Below are 18,158 nucleotides of genomic sequence, written 5' to 3'. Positions count from 1 at the left end.
TGTTTCTTGCGGTGACGCAAGCATCGATGACGTGCGAACTCGCCTAAAACAATTGGCTCTTTATTTTCGCCGATGCGGTCTTTCCGGCGGTTTCTTGAGGACATGGATCGAGGTCTTAAAATCCGAGCAAACTCGATACTTTTGCCAAGCCAATTGTCTCCCCGCCGACCGATATATCGTCCAGATATAGCGTAGGTTGACAATGGGAAAAGCTGATCTCGAAATTCTCCTTCTGCGCAATCGACTGTTACGATCGCGCGATTACTAAACTCTCGATCTTCTCACCTTTTCCGACTTTCCGATTGGTGATAATATCTGCCAATGACAAAATTAGCGCATTTGCTTATTTGTTGACATTTGAAGAAACCTAGTGTCAGTTGGCTATAATGTACTGCTTCAATAAGGCGACGTCGCACATTGTGTATAACCCCAAAGCCTACATCACAGAATTCGGATCACGAAGATAAGTTTCTTAGCTTTTGAAGTTTTATCAGAATGTATGAGGCAAGATCGGAGGTCGATGGTTTAATTCCGGCCGACCGTTTAAAACATGAATCTGGATTTCACTAGAATGTCTTCGTTTCCCTTAAGAGGCGATCAAAGTTAAATTTTGTGACCAAAGTAAACTCAAAACTTCCACCCGTTTCTGCGCCGAAATCGTGACGGTTGCTGATGAAGTTCGACTCGCCTTATTTCGCCAACCGGATTTGCGATACTTTTATCGGACAGAATCTGACAAAGGTGACAGAATGCCACACGCGTTGATTCCCTGTTACCTGTCATGGAAAAGATGACAGTTCGATGCACACAAACATGCCAAGTGTATTGACGCATTCCCCACTGAGAAATTGTGACAGGGATCTCAAATATGATTTTGTTGAGAAGTAACTTTGGGAACGCTCTTTGTCCTAAAAAGATACAACTGGAACGAACGCAAACACCTCGTTTTAAAGATTATCATGTTGATTTGCGATCAGCCGAAGGCATCTTTGTATAATTGGTACAGCACGGCGCAACACTCGTTCTATTTTTGGAATCCTAAATTCATTATGCGGGATACATTAGCGGTGTTAGGACGGCATCGCGATGGCAATCACTTCAACACATGCATTCCTACAAGGTGAGACAAAACGGCATTTTTCGGTTTGCGTTGCCACGGAGACGGAAACCTGGTCCAATGGCGGCGGGGTACCAGCTGTGCGTGGCAAAGGTGCTCAAAACATGTTGGTAGGTGTCATTGCCCCGAAGGTGCACCTTGGCCACTCGAGGTGCGATTCGAGACAAGATAGGCCACCGATCGTTGATTGCAACATTAGATGAATATCGTTATGATGAAGTCTGACGATATCGGTGTTGTCAATCGATCTAATCGGCTTCCACCTAACTTGACCGGTTTGTAATTTTACGGCAAGATATACGTATATTTCAATTAATCTGTTTTTCTAAGACTGTCGGGAGATTCCTATATACACATTTTCAGTGTTCGATCTGTTTTTTTTCTGGCACAGCTCAGCGTATACTTTTATTCATCAATATTTCGCCTCAAATAAGCTTCATTAGGGTGATGATGCGGCATGCAAACAAGTATGCGTTTAATTGTGCCAAATGGATAAATTAATTGAAACACAATATGTCTGGCAGCAACACAAAGCAGTTATTTTAATGCTACACGAGTACACAACAATGCATGTACCTGGCACTGTCACGATGGTGTTGAACAAAAATCAATCTACGCGTTTGTCTGCCCCTCCCCTTTTTTCAGTGTTGTAACAGATTTCCAGGGTGAGGATCACCCCAGATCCGCCCCTGGAAAATGCCAACAACGGACCAGGCACATATTTTTGACCCTGGAATGATTGATGATGGTACAGTTTATTACCTTGTAAGTTCAGACTGCTTTCGGGGTAATCCCGAGTTTTTTTTATTTTAATGTAGGTCATTTCTTCGTAAACCCATTGATTATTTTTCTATTGTTGATATGGAGCTGATGTTATGGAACAAATAAACTTTAAAAGCTTGAAACAACAAACCGAGGTATAACCTGAGAAAGGGAATTACTCATATACAAACGAAGGGGGATTTTTTGGAAAAGCTTGGATCAAAAGGACAGCGGCCGGAACTTCCCAGAATTTTCAACATCGCGGATAGAAATCAATTCACCTCGACATTATTTTGACAATATTTGCATTCAATATGCACTATGTTGACTTTGATACAAAATCACCTGCAACTTGCTTTGCATTAAAGAAAACCATTATGGCTCGTGTTGATTTTAACGAACGCAAAAAAACGTCGAATTTTACGGCTCAGGATCTATTTTTATAAATAGATGCAGCAAAAAAATCCTAACGCAAATTCTAAAGAAGGACAATGGCTCTTTTATGATTAGAATCTCCAGTTACAACCAAGTTACAAATCTGATGAGCAAAAAACGAACTTGGAGAAAGCGCAGTGTATATCTGTATTTAAAAGATCAAAGCGGATATCATGTCACTGCATGAAGCATGGGGGCGGGGAAGTGCCACAATAAAGGTAGTACAGTAATTGCACTTGTGTCATGTCTCTTCAGGCATGTGCCAAGCACGACAACAGCAAATTGGCGACGAAGACTGGATACCAGGAAAAGTCGATTCTCCACGCGGGATTCCACGAAGTGTCGCCCGGCCGCGGTGGCGACGCAGCGTCGGGAATACAACGGCTTTGTTCGTCACCGGAGTTTGGAAACCTTAGTGCCGGCGACGGAAGATTTAACATCGAGAAAAAAGGCCCCCAACTGCTGAGGACTGAAGGTACAAGGTATGACGTTGTAGATCCCGTGCGGCACAGTCAACTCGAGAACACTGTATCCGGACCTGTAGGGTGAAAACAAAAAATAGAATGTTTAATTCATCAACCAATGGTTACAGACTGGGAGTATTCGAAAATGTATGTGATATGTTTCCTAAAACATTTTTTGAAAATACTGCAGAAAAGAAGATGTGTTTATTAAAGGACTGTTTGTTTTAACATCCAAAGTTCACACACGTTTCCCAATACCTTTACCAGGAGAGTATAAATAATATAGGAAAAGTAAAATATTGTGCGGTTGTCTTAAATACCCCGGGATCACTACGTTTTAGCAGTTATTGAACCGATCTCAGTCCTTGCAAAATAAAATGTCATTGGGGTCTGTGGAGGCAGAAATTTAGGTTACGTACATACTTTGTTAGATATATCAGGAGGTACGACAACTAGTTGGTGATTTCAAAGGGAGTCAAAAAGAAAAGATGTCAAGAATCACCAGCCTACATGATCTTGCGAATATGTGGACCCCGACATACGAACATTGATACATATCTTTGGTAAATATTTTGCAAGACAAGAACAAATGATCGGCGGTAACAATGCGGGTGTATCGGAGAAACGGATAACGTGGTGGCTTTCCAAGGAAAACCACTTACGGAACGAAACAAGGAAGAAGGAAACGTAGTAATATTGAAATAAGAGCGGGAGGTGACAGTTCTCGGAAAACGAGGATTTTTGCCATACTGTCGGTGGATTCTGCGGGAGGCTTTGTGTTAATGTTTGTTGTTTCTATGTTTTGCATACCGCGCTTAAACGAGTATTTCACGCCGACGGAAGACGCTTATTGGCCACCGAAGCTGCTGTAGCCCGTTAGGCGCACGATACCATCACAATAAATTAGTGCATTTTCATGCAGTTAATCCAGTGAACATTGAATAGAGGCGCCATACCGCCTTTCCAGACGTTGTGAGAATTTTAACTGGTTATTGAGAAACGCCGTATTTTCGTAGAAATCAACTCCTGGCAACCCCGTCGATTTGGAATGCCAAAAGCTGAAAATTATGTGAATGCACTGTTGAGCCAACAAGCTAAACACAGGGCCATTGTTTAGTGTAGCTTTGCTGTGACTTCCAACGATGTTGTCAACTAAATAGCCAAGTGAAACTTGTGGTGATTATGCAGTGCATTGACGAGACCCAACAGGTCGAAACAGTGGCATTGTCTGCAGGAAACTGTGTTGAAGGAGTTAATTCTAACTTAGGAACAAAGCGCATGAAACACAAAAACACCGAAAAATAACATCGCCATCACCAAACAACTCCTTAAGATTAGCCGTATTTCAATGACTTTTATACTCGTGAATGCGTCTTTACAAATCCACGTTAATAAAACTCCGCATCCAATTTGTTTAATATCGCTTAATGTAAATTGTAATTTTATTTGCATTTATCAAACCAAGTTCTGTTACGTTGTAATTCAAAATGCCGCGATCGCGAAAAACAAGGTGAAACCGCTTTTCTCCAGCATTAATTGGCCAGGCTCGCTGACATACGTATTTGCCAACAACCAGTGTTTGCATCCAGGCCTGTCACGATCTTGGCAAAATTCAAACCAAGCTGAAATTGGACAAAAATCGAACCGGTTCGCGTGGCCCACTTTAAACCGAAGCAAAACACAACTACTGGCCCGAATCCAGTTTTCCTGGGAGGATCAACGTGCGTTTAAACACAATCCAACACGTTATTGGCCACATGAATGATTTTCAACGCAGAAAGCTGGTAAATAAGAGTTTAAAAACGTAGCTTTCGGGTCTCAACCTTGGGTCGTTCGTGATTCGATAAACCGGACGTAATTTCAGACAAATGTTAACAATCACACCGCGCTATTCTAACCGGCGTCAACAAAGGAATCAAGCGGGAGACGCGTCGAAACTCTCCTTGTGGCCGTATTTGGGCGCATTATTGGTCCTACTTGGGAGGTGGTAAACAGAAAGCAAAAGATGCCTCGTGTCCATGCACGATTTACGGTGTTTTGTAAACGCAAACTTGATTGCTGTAACATGTTTAGAACCGCTGTTTATCGGGTTGCGAGCCCACGCACGTGCTGAGAGGTTACGACAGGTCAAACTATTCGGGGTCAGGAACTCGGGTTAGACGGAGCGACGTGGATGTGGCGCGATGTTTGGCACGTGAACTTATTCAGGGCTATTCAATTTTCTTGCCCGTTTTACAAGCCAAATGCAGTCCAATTTGTTGTGTATTCGAGGTTGTGTGTGTGGGGATATGTTTAGTGGATGCACCATGTACCAATTGGGATCTACTCCTGTCTTTTATCGCCACTTAAAAGTATAACCTCGACTGCTGTACCAACTGCACAAAGTTGTTTTTCATCATTTCTGTGACTACAAAAAATAAAACGAACGTGTATGTAGCTTTCGTAGTGTTTCAACAATGAGTCTAACCAATACTAACACATGCTAAACTATGCGTATTGGCGATGAGCGCAGCAAAAACAGTTTCAGAAATATTCAGTCGAAACCGAAAAATTTTAAAAACCACATACTTTCTCATGTAAAAAACAAACCAATTGACGGTGATCAGAAACACTTTGTTTTTAACATTTTCTGTCGGCTAATTGCTGTCGCTGGTTTTAAGACAGTGCCATATTAGGGGCTAGATCCACTCAAGAGATCTAGTTCTCATGTATTTGGCACATTGGTTAACGAATGTTAGCTTATGCTTCCCATATAGGTTAAGTACACTGTAGACAAACTCTTCGTTAAGACGTAGATTCAAATTTAAAGCATGAGCGTAGGTGGCTGGTCAGGTGCCGTAACTTTACAGAATGAACTGAGCCCACCCAATTGGGCTGTAGTAATAAACACTTACGTTAAGATGCTTGCGGGTGTCAAATGTGGTTCGCCGACGCAGAGCCGAAAACCGCCCACCGAGGGTAAAACGGATACGCGGTATTCTCGAAAATATTCATCTCCAGGTGCAAATTCGGCTGCGGCGTTTTTGTGACGTCACCAGTTTGTAAACAAGTGCGCGGAGGTCCGAGTAAACACAATAACGTGTCCATGGAAACGGCAAAAACATGATGTAAAAGTGCAGCACGCCCCTCGGTGAAAGCTTTTTAAATGAAATCTGCGTTTTCGAGATCACGATTGTAGGAAATCGTCAAGGACAATGTGATGACAATGCTCATGGCGCGCGATCAACGACGCGGGTTGAGTCACGTGCGAAGGTGTGATTATGGATGTGGAAAGAGGTGGGGGTCGTGTATTGGGAACGCGCGAGGCGGCATTTGTGACGTTAAGTGTCAATTATGTGGGAATTCTTGAATGACGTCAGGGATATTTTTGTGTTTAAGGTTTTTTTGTGAATACTTTGTTCTTTGCCACAAATCCCGCTCGAGATAAAGGGGTGCTTTTAACTGTGTTTGTGCAGTTTTTGTGTTGACCAATTTCGACCCATACATGTATAGTGCCCATGGTGCATTCTTTCCAGGTTGTAACGTAATACTATGATTGAAGCGACCGCTTGGCAACGTGAAGTTTCAAAACTTGGAGCTGCAAGCGTTACACCAACCATATTTCAGCACTTCCGCAGCTTATATTACACAACTTTATGACCACTTGTTTTCAATACAACACACCTGAAGGTCCCTGACGTAGTTTGGGAAAAAGGTTTTTCAGCATTTGTTTCCACGCAGATGACGTCAAACCCGTTGCTGTAATTTCGAGGTGCTCTCAGCTCGATAAGAAGTTGACATTTATCGCTTCCCATTCCCTGGATGGAAAACAACACGATTAGGTCTTGGTGATGCATCCGGATTTGTGCCTCTTAAACGTACAATGCAAAACCATCTGAGACAGTTTAGAGAATTTTGATGTTTCTCAGAGAGTCTTATTAAATTGGATTACAATTGTTGAATTAATCGTGCAGATTTATCATAAAACAAGCATTAGTTTTAAACAAACAAACAAACAAACAAGAAAGTTTAACATTACGCGTTTACGAAGTACGAAGAAATCTTTACAGAATTATGTTGTACAAACAAAACAATTTGAATCAGATCTTTACCACAATACTATCATTACCCAATACGGCAACATATTACCCGATACCATAACACATTACCCGATACCATAACTCATTACCCGATTACACAAAATGTTGCTAAGAACTCAACCACGCGTATGCCAATATCCACATAAAACTTTTTTAATTGGATACACAAGCGTGTGTGTGTGTTTTATCTACCTCTATGTTGATCTGATAAAGTGGATTTTGTCCGTATGTTGCTTTGTTATTGGCACAACCGCCTGCTGTCGCCTTTGTCCATTCACCCTTGATCTGCAAAACAATGCAATACGAAAACAATTTGATTTTGGTTTCGGTATTCGGTCGAAAGCAAAAATCAAGTTTTCAACCTGATCATGCTTCCAATATAAGACATCACTGGTTCCATTATTGGCGAGGTAAAATGTATTGACTACCATACGAGAGAACAACATGGGCAAGTTGCGCTGTACGTGGTTAATTTTATTTGTTCGTGTATTTTATGCAGGCTTGGTATTACTCTTTTTCAAAAAATGTCGTATCATAGTTTTGTACAAATGTACATCACAGACCAGTATAATACTCGATTATTTAGAAGCACAATATGCGGAAATTGAGCAAGCAAAAATCTTTAATCAACTGAGGTTGAAACTTGAGGAATAACCAAGAGTCCACCCCGCACAGGAAGCAACACCACAACTTATTAAAGGCGAAACAAAATTTTGCAAAAACGAATAAGACACGAAGCAGGCACGTTTACACCAACACGACCGTAATCGTATGCTCGTGGTTGTCATATGGGCCAGACAGCAATATGGGGCTTGGTAGCTAATGAGCAGAAACACCTGTCGTGGTCATTCACCATTGTTTTAACACAAACATAAAACAACCAACCGTTATGTTCGAAGTTTGTTAAAACGGAGAACGTGCTTTTGTGGACGCGTAGTAATTAACCTGCTTGTTCGTTAAGGTTCGCGTTGCGGCGCGGGCATGACAGAGGTCCATGCCTTATATCCCATGCAAGAAATCTCGCGGCAAAGCTTGATGATGTTAGCAGTGGCCCCTAAATAAGCGTGACGCCGCCATGGGCATTAGGAGTACATGAAACGGTTCCTATGGCCCGATATAGACACGTGATAAAACAGGTCTTGACGCATTAGAGCCGACAAGACTGGAGTAGTTTCTTCCAAAATGAACGATAAACATCTGGCATACAAGGGTAGTTTGGAACATATGTGTAGAAAGGTGTCGTGTGGTCAGGGGCGTTGCAGCGTTGTTAGATAACAACGAATGACTGCGATTTTACGCCGTGGCGATACGAGGTTGATCGCTGTGCTTTGTATGGGTGGGGTGTGATTTGAGAGCGGATAATACGCGGTTGTGCGACTGAGCGTGCGTCCCATCCCAATAAGCGAAACTAAACGTGCGCAAAACTGCTTTTGATAAACGTATTGACAAGGAATTGTCACTGTGGTCTATTCTTGTCGTTACGTCAAAGCGTGGCCATCTGTGTCATCGATATACGTAACAAGTGTTTATGCGTCTGTTGTAAACAGGCTAAAATATATTTCGACAAACCGCAAACAGGGTAATTTTAAATTTTTTAAAACTACATCACAATGTTTTATTGAGAAAATTAGGTCAGCAAATTAGGTGTTTTTCCAAAAAAAGATGAACCAGGACGCCTTCACTTCGGCAAGGGAATAAGCAATTACACGTCTGAACTTTATTTATAATTACACCAAAGAAAATCATCAGTTTATGATTAATCGATGATCCTCCAACATTTTCGCGTGCGACGCACTTTGAAAAGATTCACGGTAAATGTGACGCAACATTTATAAATCTATCAGGAAGAATTTTTCGTATGTTTGCAATTTCAAGTCGCAGAAGGTTGACTTAACTCGGTACTTTTACCAACTTTTTTGTACAAAAAACTTATGTCCGAACTCAAAACGACGCATGAGGGTATTACGGCACACAGTTTGAGAATCATCGAAGGTTGTCTATGATAAAAGTACAAAATTACCCGTTTATTCATCTTGTAGGGGTCTTCGATCTTGCTGAACTTGAAGTCTGATGGAGAATATACGCGCAAGGTGTAACGTATGTTCTTGTGCTTCTCATATTGGGATACGACCAGTGTGTAACGGTGAGGACCTCCCTCTTCCACTTGGATCCTGGTCAAGTAATGCGGACTGTTGATGCGAACTCCATCGATGAAGGGAGGTGGGCTGTCTGTATGAGTAAGGGTTGGTGTATGAAGAGGGATGTATTTAACCGATGCTATGTATTGTGGTTGTGCCTTCTTTAGTTTGATGATGTTGTAGTTCACGGGTCACCAAAACTACAGTCCGCAAGGCAAGTTTATCCAGGTCGTAGAGGAATAAAAGAGCAATAACTTGTTGGTATATTATACATTTTTACGGAAAAGAATATTGTGTCACAAAAGAGAATAGGTAACCGCGAATTTGACGCTTATGAATACTAAAAGCAATCAATGATGAAACAAACGAATGAAGTAACGTCTGCTTTGTATACATGCAGGAATCCTAATTTAATATCAACAAGATAGTATTTTAGCTTGTAATTCAAAAAAAAAAAAAATTGTAACAAACAGACAGCAAAAGCTAAAATTAAGCCAAAAACAAATAAGTATTGCAATTTTTAAAATAACCGAATTATGAATATAGTATAGTAAACGTTTCAAATTTGAGGAAATTTATCAAAAGTGCTCTGGGCCAAACCGCCCAACAATGGTTTACTTCAGGTGGTTTAGTTGAATGACAGCAAGCAGCTAGTTGGTAAAGGTTGAGGCATTTTACCCAGTTTAGAGGTTCAACAAAAAAAATGCTGCGTTCATGCCTTGTGGTGGGAAAAAAATGTCCAAACAACCAAGATCGTCAGGGGAATTTCAAAAACAAGGTGCGGTTACAGAGGATGTGTTTAACCAACGCAAAAGCAGCATGATTTTAAGAACCTCAGCGAAAGGTGTTGAAGTTATTCTTAGCCATACATACGTACATTTCTTAGACCAAAATTCCCCTTCTAACATTCAAATGCAACGCAAGTCAACCACACGCGGAAACGACATGCAAAATGTTCGGTTCTAAATTACCTCGGCATTTGCCAACAAACATAACGTCAAGTTTGTACACACTATTATGGTGCTGTGCTCTCTGACCCATCAAAAAAAGGAAAGCAATTAGTTCGTTTAGGCACCATCGAAAAGTCGTACAAATTAAATAAAAACATTATGCGTTTCAACAAATTTTGATTAAATTTCTAAAGAACCATTTAAAAACTTTTTTCTAATCTTTTTCAACAAAACACGTGCTCAGTATACCCACATGTGTGATAGACCTTTTTTCCGTTATTTTTGTAAACCAGGAGTGTAATGAACTCCTTGTTCTGTGCGAAGTCCTCCTTGTCAGTGATATGCCGAGTGAGCAGCACCCACACTGACGTCGCTTTGCTGCTTCTGTGCGAAGATAAAGAGACAGAGTTTGTGATGGAAACACTAGTGGCGAGACGGCCGAGCTGTATTGGTAACAACTCACTTGATCACGAATATGGTTTTTACAAAAATACTCTTGTTTTTATGACGACAGAACAGATGTGCGCAGCGGCCTTACCGCGGGCAAGTGGCAGAAACCATTGCTATGGCAACTCACAGAGTTGTTACGATTTGCAGTTGAAATCGTGTTTTTTAAAAGAATCTGATGTTTGACCCCTTTTGACAGCAGGCGAAACATCGGTAAATAATGTTTAATTGTGCCAGAAGGTGAGATTTTTTCAAATTACAATATTCTTCAACAGGCAGCATTAGTAACGAAGTGTTGTTGTTAAAATGTTAGTTAATTGAATCACAATCAAACCAACAGGCCATTGATTTTCATGCTTGGTTATTTTAACCACATCAAATACAGGCATCGTGTATCTTAATAGTTTCAGCATAACAGTATGTTAGTTGATTTAATATACAAAGAGTTAACTTGCATGCAGCAAAAATTTGTTTTCAGCTTCTTAACACCGGTCTTGTCGCCCACAATCAAACAGCCAATGCAAAATTTACGCACCTAACTTCCAGTCTGTACTGCGGGTTGTCGCCGAGCGATATGCTGTCCTTCGTCGGTCCGTCCTTAGCGAGCCAGGCTGCGTGACAACACGTCTTCCTCTGAAAGAGGTCCGGATTCCAACTCACGTACATTGTGTCGAAAAACTCGATCGCCGACTTGAGGTCGATCCAAAACACGCCTGGAGTAAAAACAAACATGCGAGGAAGTGAAACATTGACATCTAACAGAGCTGTGTCACTGAAAAGTCACAGCGATCGGGTGAGGTTTGAACCTACGACCGTCGGCATTTTGTTATGGTAGTAACTGTTCTCGCCAGCATCAGAGGTAAGACACAACCTTACCACATGTGTAAGAGATCATTACCACAGTTTCGTCGCAACACAAGATGTAAATGAATAAAACTATGCGATGTTTTGTCGTTTCGTTCGGCGGAACAACACTTAATTTGGAAAATAAAAAAGCCTGTGGCAAAGCAATGGCGAGGACAGCAGGTGGAATATAATGTAGTGTTGGCAGTTCGTAATTAAATTGGCAGAACGATGTTAGGATTAACCCATACATTTTATTACCGTTGTCGTATTCTCTGGCGAACTTGTTATCGTAGTTGAGTTCCTTCTGGAGGGCTGGCGTCCAATGCGTGTCGTCCTGAAAAGACACGAATTTCAGTCGATTCCTTTCGAATCCTTCTATCGAATCTTTTTTTCGAATCCTCAGTCGGAATTAAGGACCAATTTGCTCGGGGACAACTATCTAACATCTATATTGGCAATTACTCCGAAGATAACTGGAGAATATCATTTTTTGATCGTAACGCGCACGTGCAGTGTGTTATATAACAAGTGAACTACATCCCAATTATTCTAAGAAACTATTTCGTTGATAAACAGAATTCTGTAGTTGGAAAAGCGGCTGGGATTTTCTCGGTACGATTTATGTAGAAAGTAAGTTGATTAGATTTTCTCCAGAGTACATGTTAACCCAAGCTCCATTGTGTGATTTGCATTCAGTTGTCTTGTTACAAACCACATGCTATCTTTCAGCATGTCGATTCTTATCGCAAAACGCAAACAATATCGCAAACAAAACGAATCGGTTCCACTATTCCGAATACTTATTGTGCAAAAATACCACAATATTTCGACATACCATCGCCGAATAGTTGCCCTTCCATCTAAGGTGGCTCCATGGGTTCTTGACAAGAAGAAGTTTGATTCCTTGAACTTTCCGCATGTTGAGTATGGCGTAGGCGTGGGTGGGGACCAAACCTGCGAGGAATAAAACGTGTTGATTCGCGGCGTTTTGGAATGTAAGCGGCGAAGAGTCAGCGTCGAGCGCATTCCAAACATATTACGGTTGGATACGGAAGTGGGAGACTTGTTTAATTTGGCTATTTGTTATTTAGTTGTAATTCCTGTTGAACATACAGATGTTGGACGTGAACGTTTCGGGTTGATGAATAAGGTATGAGATCTTTGATGTTGGATAAAAAACGTTGACAACTTGCTGAGTAGGGGTCAGTGGCACAAAAAAGGAATGTTGTTTTTTAAGCAACAAGCCACTATAGTCTAAAATATATAATACGTGACAACACCAAAAAAAACGGACCAAAGAACAAAGAAAGTGTCCAGACAAATCGCACTTCTTCAACACAGCAAATTCTCAATAAATACTAAGGGAAAGAGGTACAGGGGCGCGACCCTATTACCGAAGCACAACTTCATAGACATCGTCCGCGCTTGTAGTCAGATCGCAATCTGCGCGCACAGCGAGCAAATAAACAACGCTTCGCGAAAGTTGGAAAACGTGACCGGAATGTCGTTTATTGAACATCTCCGGCTCGGCCCAAATCGGTAGGGATTAAGTACTGCCCGCATGCAGCTATACGAGTGGCCGCTGATTCACACTGGGCGCGAACGCAGGTAAACAGCGAAGACTGTTCCAGAATAGGTCACGAGCTTGGTGGCGAGCTGTTCTCAACACCGGGCTGCGTCAGAACTTTCGGCGGTGATTTTTTCTGAGAAACGCCGTGAAATCGCGGGAAAACGTCGAAAAGCTGGCATGAGTTAATATTCACGCTGGCGATCGAAGAGGGACGATACTTATTTGTTTCAAGTGTGGTTGTAAGAACGGAAAATAACAACAGCTTGTCCGCACGTACACATATGCACTATCATTTACCTGACACTAAAACGTATCGTTAAATGTGTTTGTGTAATTTGTGTGTTTCTATCAACGATAGTCGCCATATTGTTGCAATGGGGTTTTAGGAAATGAACTACGTGCCTAAATTCATTAGTTTTTCCCCCTTGGTGGCATTACGGTCATATATTGTTCAATAAAATGTTGATGGGTGGTAAAAATCCGATCTTCATAAGCTTTTTTATTTCTTTGCAACTCAGATACAACTTCATAGACAACCCACACGATAACCTAATATTCTCTTAAAAGCCTGGTTTGGCTAGGCGCACTTTTAGTTAAATTGTTATGTGGCAAAGCAAATTTGAATAACCATGAAAATTAAAAAGCATTCCAAATGTGACCCAAAGAAACCTTCAAAAAAGAGTGAAAAAAGTACACACCAGAACGAAGCGAATTTACATGAGTAAAAACTAGCGTGGTGACGGTTTTACAAATAAAAAACAGGATTTTATAATCCATGGTAGTTTCTTACACTATTTAGCCGGAAAAACACAAATACAGAACCGCAAAATCCTCCACACGGATGGATTTACCCGAAGAAAATACCGTACTTTGCCAAGTCATCGGCAGAGGAACGAGAAATGATCTGTTATTAGAGCTTACACCTGCCACAGCAACAGACCGACGGCAACATCGTTACGACTATCACGACCGATGCTGAGCGCTAATTACCTTCCGTATAAGGCATTTGGCCGCACATGTGGCATTTGGCTTTAAACGGGTATTTTGTAGTTTATGCTAAATGGAACGTAAGAAAAGCTCATAAATTCTTAGCATGCAAATCAACCTGACAAGATTTTCGGGATAACGGATTTTGTCGTTGTTTCATCGTGAATATGTTGAGCGAAAAGCTATATTTACTTTTTATGACAGCCATTTTAACGTCGTCGGCGTCAGATAAGCTAAATTGATTGGTTCTCTTAATCACGTGATACTACGAAAAGGATTTTTTACGCCACCTCCAATTTTGTTCGCAAAAATACATAATTTGTATAAAATGTGTTTTTTATTCGATTTTTGCGCGTATTGAATCCGTTTTCTATTATTATGTGAACAAGTTGCGGATGGTTTGTGAAATATGTTATTATTGGGCAGTCTGTACACAAAAATTCTATACCTGCTCTGTCCGCATCTGCATCAGAAAGCGGACCGGTTGAAATTGTAGCGAGACAGTGGCCCGAGCTGAGCCGTTCGCTCACTTTGTCGAAGAATTGGTCGGGATTGAAATCCTTCTCTCGTAACGATTGACGCTCTGGAATCCAACCCGTCAACGCGTGAAGATCGATGTTCTGTCGTTGTTTGAGGAATGAATTATACGTAACATTGATCTTACTATAACATTCAGAAAACACAGGTTTGATTTTTTTCGAAGAGAATACGATTACAGGTGCAACATGAAGTGTTTGTTCGTTATATGTGGGAAAGATTTAAATTAATGAAGTATTTAAATTAAAAAAAGCAAGCCTTAATATTGGTAATTTCAACAATTTATTTATCAATTACGTTTTAAGTCGACAGACCTATGTTCAACATCAAAAAAAATTCAAAACTGTTCATTCCACGTCACCCTCTATCGAACACCAACGCCCATCGCAAACAACAACCAACCGAAACCCACTCACCGAATTCGAACCGGGAAAATCGTACCCCCCCATCACCTTCATGTACGCTTTTTCGACCAACGAAACCCACAATTCGTTGTGGTTCGCCGAGTAGGAGCACAACAGCTTGCCCTGCTTGTCCACTGGAAGGCGGTCGTCTATCACCACCTTGCGGAAGACTCCGTTCAAATGCAGCTTCACCATGTACTTGCCTGTGTGACGGTAAATCGTTGGTTATTGAATCGGACCCACTGTCGCCATCTAGCGTTAAGGTTTTTGGTTTGGTGCTTACCGCATGGGTTGTATATTGGCTCCTGCTTCTTGTTTTGAGGAAAGATGATGCTGTGGACATAAAAAATACGGCTTCACGAAAATGTAAAGAAAAGGGCACGTATTCGAACGATATAATGTGTTTCTAAGGTTCAGGTATGTCGTGAGAAGAAGCTAATGATCGCTAGTTTCATTTATTGGTCAGCTACCGAACTAATTTGTCGGTTAATTTGGAGGTTACGAACATAAAATATCGACAATGTTTGGAAAGTCAGCTTTATGACAAACACAAAATCATCAAAAGGTTCACACAAAAACGGAGATAGTTTCGCAACATCCTTTGAAAATGCAAAAATTAACGATCCTACAGGCACACCTTTATCGGACACATATTTTTTAGGTGGCCTTCGCACTTCCAATGAAAACCAAAAAAACAACAAAATGTCAAATTAAATAGAATATCTAGTGAAATACAGTCGTTGCATTGTTTGTAATCAGGACCTCGGAATCAGCCATTTACGCAAGCGGAAACGCCCTTTTGGAATGTCGCTAAACGCATTTAAGACACAGTTTTTACGGTCAACACATTATTTACCTTGTGATAAGTTTCTTGCGAAATTTTCGCTCGTAATCGGCGCTGATGGCCAGAGATGCGACGAACGAACAATCTGATACGATCGTCTGTTTGATGCTAAGACTCGATACCGACATGATCATCTTTGGGTCGGACATGAACTCGTCGGGACGTTGCCATCCACCGAGACGAGATCTCTGCTTCTGGGATAACTCCAATATGCCATGCTTGTCACTGAGAATTAACATGGTCAATCATCAGACTTGTTGGCGTTAACGCAATAGTTTAATAAACACGTACACAATTTCGCCGTGCCTAAAACCGAAACAGCCTAAAAAACTTTCAGCAACCTGTGGGACAATTCAAAAATCTCTGCTTCAACAAGACCTTATTAAAAATATAAGACTTTCCCACAATAACTCCCCGTTTATAGGTGCAAGGGATACATTGCTTTTAATGAATAATTACGTTACTGATGATAATTAAACATCAATGTTGTGACTAACCTGAATGGAACTGGAAAAGCAAAACGCTCCTGTACATCTGCCTGTATAAAAGGCATGTATTCCTTCCCGTTAATGAGAGATGTATGTCGCAGCACCTGTGTAAACACTATTTAACATGTATGTGCAATACAAATATTTCTAATGAACACAGGCATTTAAAATGTCCAATGTACTAGCTTGCATCCCACATATGAATATGATGTAGCAAACATTTTCTTACCGCAATTTCCTCTTTAGTATAAAGACCACCACCTCCACCACCACTAGTAGAAGTTGGCTGATTGTTCATAGTTGAACTGTCGTTGTCTTCTTTTTTCATAAAATCTACGCAATGTTGTACAAAGTTTAGTGCAAGCCACAATAAAATATCTTAATAACTTTTTCTTCTTTTACACACCCAGCAAAACACTGTAATCTCAGAACAATTTACAGAATATACAAATTGAATATCCCAGATATTTTTTACATTTGTAAATACTCATAAATTGCCACATACTGTAATCCTTGGGGTTGACTTTTTTCTTTCCCTGTGGAGCTCGGTTAGTTGCTGCTGGTTTGCTTGTGTTACTACTGGTAGAAATCTTGTCGTCTCCACCTGGGACATCAGGTAGACTATCAAGTGCTCCCATGACTTTCTGCACTTTCAGTTCCTCGGCTCTGTCCAAACACATCTTAGCAATTGCTTCAAGTTGTTTTTTGGTTGTGGGATTGGTGCCTTTATCATTCATCTGCGGTATAATAGTAAGGTGTGGTTTGTGTTTTTTTCAGAATATGCAGTAATAAAACGAAAGCAAGCAACATCACACATAATTTTTGACATTGCCATAGCAAGGACAAGTACCATAGACCCCTAAATCACAGAGCTAGGTACTTTCTCATTCGCCAGGGGATGTTTCAAACTGACAACAGATACTAAAATCCATAAAAAATATTTGACTCCCCCTAATGTGGATTATTCTACAGTTATTATATGTAATGATACATTAATGGCAAAATGAAAATTCAAAAAAATAAAAGACAACGTTTTCAACAGTATGTCACAAAAACCCGTATAGTTGACAAATACTGAGATTCAACGCTTATAAAATATGACCTACAGTTTTAATGCACAGTTCAGCTGCCTGAGCATATAGTTCCATCGCCTCTTCACTATTACCATCTTCATCTTCTTCCATAGCGTCCTGCCACAAAAACTTGGCTGTCTGTTCATCTTTCTTTGCCTGGGACTGGTTCAATTTTGAATTTGAAACCTAGCAAAAGGATTTTACTTTGTTTAAGGTGACAAAGAAACATACTTTTTTCAACTGATCAGTTATAAACATGGAAATTTTATCATGTGGTATGTGACAGTTCATAAATTAAAAGTTTTACAAGAGAAATTAGTTAGTTAAAGCTTGGTTGGAGACCTAATCTTTGACATCTCATACAAACTGCAGTAAGTACCACAAATAAAGTTACAGTACCATGGAAACATGCACCATCAGTATCTCAATCCTTTTATTGTATTCCATAGCTTTGTCCAGACAATCCAACTGGGAACCTGCCACTGAAGCATGCATCAGTGCCTGAACAGCCTCCTAAACGACGCAAAATGCCATTAGGCACATAACCATTAACATAAGCAATGATAAAACATCAAATATATTACGAACTTTGTAGTAAAAGACTGCCTCATTCACCATTCCTTTTTGATCGAAGTCCACAGCAGAGCTGGCAAACCTGAACACATCCTGTTCCAATTGTGAAACATCCATAATCCTGTGACAATGTGAATTTTCTTGACAGAGTGCAGAAATTACTGACTGCACCCCACAAAACGAAGTTGTTACCTCAATTTCACCTACAACAACAAATGTAATTTACCAAAAAGTTCATACAATCCGATCCCAACTTTCAATTCCAACACCGACAATTTATGAAAAATCAACACAACACACAAGCTTATTATTTTAAACTAATATTACATGGGAAATAAACAAACAACCCTATTTTACTGTTGTAAATCACCAAAGAGCATTGGCGGCCACGAGCTTTGCTCCACAACAAATACAGAAAACACAACAGCTGCTCACTGAAGTGCA

General features: G+C 40.6%; 1 protein-coding gene across 1 annotated transcript; it reads right to left on the bottom strand.

Moving 5' to 3' along the window:
• Positions 1-1,572: 1,572 nt before the first annotated feature.
• LOC145899531 (calpain-7-like) lies at positions 1,573-17,913 on the bottom strand. Its single transcript, XM_082988371.1, has 18 exons — positions 17,730-17,913; positions 17,541-17,654; positions 17,175-17,327; positions 16,574-16,805; positions 16,298-16,401; positions 16,078-16,172; positions 15,593-15,805; positions 15,020-15,069; positions 14,749-14,939; positions 14,244-14,415; positions 12,074-12,192; positions 11,497-11,572; positions 10,928-11,105; positions 10,199-10,329; positions 8,878-9,086; positions 7,050-7,142; positions 6,442-6,575; positions 1,573-2,852 (listed from the first exon to the last, which is right to left on the bottom strand). The coding sequence occupies exons 1-18, from the start codon at positions 17,829-17,831 to the stop codon at positions 2,708-2,710; spliced, it is 2,511 nt and encodes an 836-aa protein (XP_082844497.1). The 5' UTR covers positions 17,832-17,913; the 3' UTR covers positions 1,573-2,707.
• Positions 17,914-18,158: the final 245 nt, after the last annotated feature.

Source organism: Ascidia mentula, chromosome 4 (assembly GCF_947561715.1).
Source record: "Ascidia mentula chromosome 4, kaAscMent1.1, whole genome shotgun sequence".
Taxonomy (NCBI): domain Eukaryota; kingdom Metazoa; phylum Chordata; class Ascidiacea; order Phlebobranchia; family Ascidiidae; genus Ascidia; species Ascidia mentula.
This window is presented reverse-complemented; position numbering and strand designations above follow the sequence as displayed.